General features: G+C 36.0%; 1 protein-coding gene across 1 annotated transcript; it reads right to left on the bottom strand.

Annotated features, from left to right (window-relative positions):
- Nucleotides 1-3,171: 3,171 nt before the first annotated feature.
- cfap300 (cilia and flagella associated protein 300) lies at nucleotides 3,172-5,663 on the bottom strand. The gene is made up of 7 exons (XM_079368073.1): nucleotides 5,504-5,663; nucleotides 5,298-5,379; nucleotides 4,995-5,064; nucleotides 4,695-4,852; nucleotides 4,432-4,604; nucleotides 4,255-4,321; nucleotides 3,172-3,597 (listed from the first exon to the last, which is right to left on the bottom strand). The coding sequence occupies exons 1-7, from the start codon at nucleotides 5,611-5,613 to the stop codon at nucleotides 3,466-3,468; spliced, it is 792 nt and encodes a 263-aa protein (XP_079224199.1). The 5' UTR covers nucleotides 5,614-5,663; the 3' UTR covers nucleotides 3,172-3,465.
- Nucleotides 5,664-6,621: the final 958 nt, after the last annotated feature.

Genomic DNA, 6,621 nt, shown 5'->3' with positions numbered 1-6,621 from the left:
ATTGTGTGTGTGTGTGTGTGTGTGTGTGTGTGTGTGTATATATATATATATATATATATATATATATATACACACACACACACACATATACCTACATATGTATTGTATATATGATATATAATATATATATTATATATATATGTGTTTATATGTGTGTGTATATATATATATATACACACACACACACACACATACATACATACATACATACATACATACATACGTAGACGCACGCACACACACACACACACACATATGGAAACCTTTGGCTGTGGCTTTTTAACATTTTTGAAGAATGTCTTCCCCCATTGTCATTTCTTTTTTTTCCTTGGCTGCTTCAATTTACTGACTAAGAATTGCTCTCTTTATGCTGGGAACGATGACATGGGTTCCTTGCTCAACTGTGCATTCGTACTGTAAGAGAAGAATTTTAAGTGCACAAGAATCCCTGAACATGGACATCTGCTCCCTCAGACTTGAACAGGCAGACTGGACACACACATACCCTGATTTGAATGACCTAAACTGGACAGATGCAAACAGGAAAAATGTGTTGGAGCGGCTGATGTGTACAGTATTTTTTCTGTTCTCGTCTTTTGTTTCCAACAAGCCCACATGCAAAAAAAGAAAAGAAAAAAGGGATGCTATTCCCCGTTTGCCAATAAGTTGTATTTATTTAGGATTTAATAGAGGTCCTAAATCCATTCTTTGCTTTGTGTAAAGGTTACTTTCGCTCTTTAGTTCATCAGTAACCGTTTCATTAAGCCTCTCTGTCTTGCAGCCTGTCCTCTTGACATGCATGTCCCATGAACTCACTCCGTATTAAACCTTATCCTCAGCCAGAATTTAAACATTTAGAGATCGAGCCTCAGGTCAGGCACTCAGTAATATTCATCACAACCTTTCTCTCAGGCTCCTGCAATCACCACCAGTAGAGACTTCTCGGCCAGTTTTGTGCAATTTTGATACCATAAAAAAACTGTAAGGCGTCTTGGTCTAATGCATGAACTCCAGGCCTTTATCCCCATGAATGCAAAAGTCTTAGGAAATGGATCCAGTCTTCCAGCTTCAAACTATTTGCAAGGCATCAACTATCCTTTCTGGTCCGTTTAGTCTAACTTTTGCGTCGTTCTTCAAGATTCTTGCAAATCTGTGCTTTTGGACAAAACTGGAGAGTGCAAAATGCACAAACACATAAATACACAATGAAAGCAATTCCTTTACTTAAGTTCTTTGGCACTTGATATAAATGACATGTTCTTGTCTTTGTTTTGATTGTTTACTGTTATTCTGTTCATGCACTCAATTCTGTGTAACCTATGATAGCAAAAATGTCTGTTTTTTTATGATAGATGGTTTATGAATGATTTTGGTTATTAAAGTAAACGTAGGATTATAAATAATATATTTAAATAAGTCAAATATGATCTTTTAATAAATGTAGTATTTTTTTGTCAAGCTGAATCATGGTTGATGACACAACTTTAACCACTCACAGCTGATCTGACTCGCACGATGAGATGTCTGTTTTCAATGTCAGCAACAGTCATTGTGCTGTATTTAGTGGAGGAAACACTTTTGCCCCTGCAAGTGATTCATTTAGTTGAATCAGTCAAGTCAGTTGGCTCTGGTGCTCCATTTTTCCATAATATCAGAAGTGAACTCCAGCTCAGTCTATTTAGATTCAAGTAGGATCAGACTCTCTTGTTTCCATAGTAAACAAAGTAGCACTAGAGATTTTGCGGTTGGCATTGTACCATTTCTTATGTTTTTTCCCAAACTAAATAATAGATGGGTTTGGCCTAAATTATAGTAGTATTATAGTAATATTATGTCAGTTAGAATGCAAAACCCATCAAATGTATGTTATATTGCATGTTGTTGTCAATGTCGCCCCCAGTATTAGAGAAAAAAAAACAACATTAGGATGTCTCCTGTAAAAGTCTTGAGTCAAAACATGAAAGAAAATGACCTGTGCCTTCTATTTCCTCGTTCTGAAATGTTTAATTCATAAAATAGCTATGCTTTTTTGATCTTTTCTAGATCTAAAATCCAAAATAGTTTTTAAAACGTGATTTTTAAGGTACAAGTCTTTAATGACTGTTGCTTTGATATTTTCCGAGAATATTCTGCTTCTCTGTTCTGTGACTCTACCGGGACGTCCTTGCATCAACACCCTCCACTGAACCTAAACACCAGGAGACATGAGCATCTGTTAACTCTGCAGGCATTTTAGTCCCTTCATAAGCATGTCACCTTAGAGAAACAAGACTTCCCTACAACTACCTCTAGGAAGAGCTAGTCTAGAAACCCAAGTATGAAAACCAGGAACTGATTGTCTCACCGACTGAATGCTACAGTACAGTATGCATGCCTCAATGTGCACGTTCCCCTCTTCCCACTGTTTTTCTTCATGATGTCTATCCATCATTCACTGACTTGCTGCCATTTTGACATTCCAGCTCGTTGCCCTTTAACCGCTCTTGTAGGTTTTTGAAATAGTTGTAAAAATGAAACACAAACTGAACAAAGCAATAAGCAAAACCCAACAGAGTCTTCCAGTTTGAAGTCATTTAGCTACCAGATGAATAACTATGGAGCTTATCTTGTTTTCTAGTCTGATGTACACCTGTATTTGATCTTAAAAGAGATATGAAATATGTGTCTGCGGTTAGAAATAACTCAAATTACTAACTTATTAATTTATTTGTTTCAATAAAGCTCTTTGGACTGAATTTCTCTCTCTCTCTTTTTATTTTATTTATTTTTTTAGCATTATAAGCATTATGAGTATATTATTTGACATTTCCAAAAATGATCATGTCTTTCACTTCAGTCAGAACATTCAAAATATTTGGACATGTCTAAAATAATAAAAGATAAGGCAGTTCATTTATAAAGAACAATGTCAATTTAGAACTTTAAAACTGAAAAAGACAAAAACATTAAAAATACGAAACACCCCCCCATACAAAATACATTTAAAAGGCGAAAAATTTGAAAAGACGATACATCCCCCATGAACAGTTTTTAAAAGATGAAACACCCCTGCTTGAGAAAAAAAATTAATTAATTAATAATGACAGAGCCACAAAAAACAGGCCCTCTGGGCCAAGTTCAAGATTGTGCCCCACTCCTCCTCACTATATGACAATGGACCACAAGAACAGAATGTTGTACATTTAATTTATTTTATAAATCCATAGAACAAAATGAATATCCTATTTCTTTGTTCCTCAAATTGGGGTCAAACTTTAATACTCACCATGAAACTCCATTTTGGCTTATCTTTTAAACCAATCAAGAACAAGTTTCTCACTACTGTAAAAGACTAAAAAGCTGACTAACTAAATGAACTGATAGTGATCCCTATCTGACTTCATGTGTTGATAAAAAAAAAAAAAGATTTTCAAAAGGACTCTTGCAAGTTCTACAAGGGACAGTTTTCACCAAGTATCTTTGCTATCACACGGAGAAATCCCCCACACCAAAGCAGTGATAAAACAAAGTCACGTGTCTTTTGAAAGGGTCAATAATCAAATAGGCAAACGTCTGCTCCTCTTCCCGCTCTCCAGGGTAACAATGTCCAGAGTCATCCTAAGAGAAAAATATGAAGTATGTGCAAATAATGAGAAGAACTATGGCTCCTTTTTGTGTGAAAGATGAAAACAAAGTGTGAAATCTGGAACTGTTTGAAATGTGTTACTACACAGTAGCACTGTCAATATGTTTTACTAATGGTGGTTGATACGATACCACCAAGATTATCTATTACACTGTACGTTGACCAAGTTACACTGTTTGTGAATGAATCATTAAAAGTACAGACGTTTGGTAAACAAATATTTATATGCCAGGTATATTACAATAGCTTTGTATCATTAGCCAATTTAAAAGTAGGCATTGTTTTACTTGTGAATGTTACTCATTTTATTGACTATTGTTATTTTTGTTTGTTACGGTCTGCTCTTTGTTATTTATAATAATAATAATAATCACAACAACAGATTTTATTTAAGGGCGCCTTTCAAAAAACCCAAAGAAACCTTACAGGCAGAGTTAAAGAGAACAACACAATTATTAGTGTGAAACTTTTTGTGACACTGTCTTGGCCTTGACAGCCTTGTAAAAAGATTTTAGATCTCAATACAATAGCTCTGTTTAAAATAAAAGTAAATAAAAATAAAAAAGTTTCTCTCATGACTCTGATAGTCCATCCATAAATATGCTGCAGTCATTCAAGCAGTTACTCACATGGGCGGAGACTTTGAGGACTGTGGAGATGACACTGATTTTCTGAGACTCTGGATGCTTCTGAACACTAAGCATTTAAGGGTAGAATCAAAGTCTCATTACAAACAAAAACTGATAATTAGGTCAACCTATTGGATATTTCAAGCACAATGACAAAGGCGCTGAGTTTCTACCAACCTGATCAAATCTTTGTAGATTAGCTTTGTGGTGTTGATGTATGAATCTATGGTGTCCTCGTACTGACAGAGCTCTCCCCCTAAACACAGATGCTTAAAGAGTCGAAACAGAAACTCTCCTCGTGACTCTTTCCCAACAGCATAGTAGTGCTCCGAGTCCTCCTCCTGCAACATCTGGAGCAACAGAGAAAGATATGAAGTCACTCAATGCCAAAAAACAACAACAAAATGAGACAGACAATTGGGCAACAAAGAGAGAGTGACCTTTCTCAGTTCATCATAGTCAGGGTAGACATCATGAAAGCATTTAACTAAATGTCCAGAGGGCTTCAGTACCCCACAGGAGTAGATCGGATCAAACAGCTCCATGGAGACTTTAGTGCACGGCACAGGCTCCACATAGACACACACTACTTCCTTTTCTGAAACACACACACACACACACACACACACACACACACACACACACACACACACACACACACACACACACAATTGCTATTTGACTGATATCATGTCCAAGAGATGAAATCAATCTGTTGCTATAAGTAGTTTTAGGTATACCCAGTGGAATCCAGGCTCCATCCTTAATGTTCTTTAAACTGGAAAAAACATCTGGATCTTTGAAGAAACACTGCATACACAGAGTCATAGTAGTGTAATAAAACAACACTTTATCATGATATAAAACCAGTAATTGATCTTTTTGCATTCTCTGCAAAAAAAAAGTATAAATAACGAAATTATCACAGAGAATATATATATATATATATATACACACACACACACACACACGCACGCACACACATATCATGTGTATATTTATTTATTTATTTACTTTCTTTAATGTATTATTTTGGGTCTTACCTGTGCGAACTTGTCACTGTTGTACGGGTAAAAAGACTGGTCAAAGCTATAACACTGAGCTGAAATCCTCCCCAACATGGACCTAAAGTGTTTTTAAAAACAACAACATTATTATCTCGACGTTTGTGCGACAGAAGATACCAACTTAGATAACAGAGGCGTACTATATGTCGTGTTTTTAAAGAAAGCCAACTATGTACGGTCACCATTTCATTAACAGTGCTGAAATGTATTTGTCCTGTAGGAAGGAGGGACTCTTTGAGGGAAGAGGAGCAAAAGAAAAACTTTGCTCAAAGTCGCATTTCTCTCCTGCCATATTTATTCTCCCCGTCGTTGCTGCTCTCAGTGTACTCGTTGTTGCCTTGACAACGTCGAACGCTGCCAGTGCCGACCTTGTTATATTGTTCCCGACCGGTCCCGAGTCGGAAGACAAGAAACTTTCCGTTTATTTAATTTATTTTTAAAAGCTAATACATGCTCAGTTTATTAAAATATCCCCACAAATCTTTATTTGATTCAGTACTGTGAAGACGTAGGAAGGCCTTCATAGGACCAGAGTGGATACACAAGTTTAATGCTCCATGGCTCCACGGCCACCAGAGAGCAGCCTTACGCTGCATAGAAACACACTTAATATACCCCTTTATAAATCCAAACAAACTAAATATCACAAACAAACGAAATATAAATATTGAGCCACCAAAGTTTAGTTGAAATGATCTTTGAGTCTTTTTAATCTAAAACAAACGTCTTTGATTCAGCCTGACATAGATGGATAGATAGATAGATAGATACTTTATTGATCCCGAGGGAAATTCAAGCATGCATTACAGGAGAGGAGAAGCTGTATATATATATTCACATTACTAAAACCTGTTTAACAGAAGACCAGTTATAGTTTATATTCTTAAACAATATGAAACATTTACTTTGAATATAAAAACGTGAATATCTTCTTCTTTCTCTGAGTAAGTCAGAGAAGAGTGCAGAGAGAGAAAGGACTTAAAAAGTTAAACTGTCAGGTGTAGTTACAGGTGTGGCTGTCATAGTTTTGTTTTGTTTCTGTATTTCATCTTGTTTTAGTTTTCATTCTTTCCCTTGTGTTCTGTGTATGTATGATTCCTAGTGTGGTTTACTTTAGTCCTTAGTGTGTTTCCCTGTATCCTTGTGTCCTTCAGGTTCTTAGTTTGATGTTTAATGTTTCCTAGTCTTGTTTTAGGCGTTTCCTGTTTTATTTTGTAATATCTTGTTTTAGTTCTAGTCTCTTCAGTGTCATGTTGTACTTTGTACTTGTCCTCAGTTTTCTGTTCTTGTGGAGCCTTTT

This window comes from Symphodus melops (genome assembly GCF_947650265.1).
Source record: "Symphodus melops genome assembly, chromosome: 18".
Taxonomy (NCBI): Eukaryota; Metazoa; Chordata; class Actinopteri; order Labriformes; family Labridae; genus Symphodus; species Symphodus melops.
The sequence above is the reverse complement of the archived record's forward strand: the minus strand, read 5'-3'. Positions and strand labels throughout refer to the sequence as shown.

Excerpts from the sequence above, each read along its gene's own strand:
- cfap300 (XM_079368073.1), bottom strand. The coding sequence starts at position 5,613 with ATGGCAGGAGAGAAATGCGACTTTGAGCAAAGTTTTTCTTTTGCTCCT. Across the intron at positions 5,065-5,297 it reads ACAGTGACAAGTTCGCACAG|TGTTTCTTCAAAGATCCAGA; the intron begins GTAAGACCCAAA and ends CTGTGTATGCAG. Across the intron at positions 4,322-4,431 it reads ATCTACAAAGATTTGATCAG|TGTTCAGAAGCATCCAGAGT; the intron begins GTTGGTAGAAAC and ends TTAAATGCTTAG.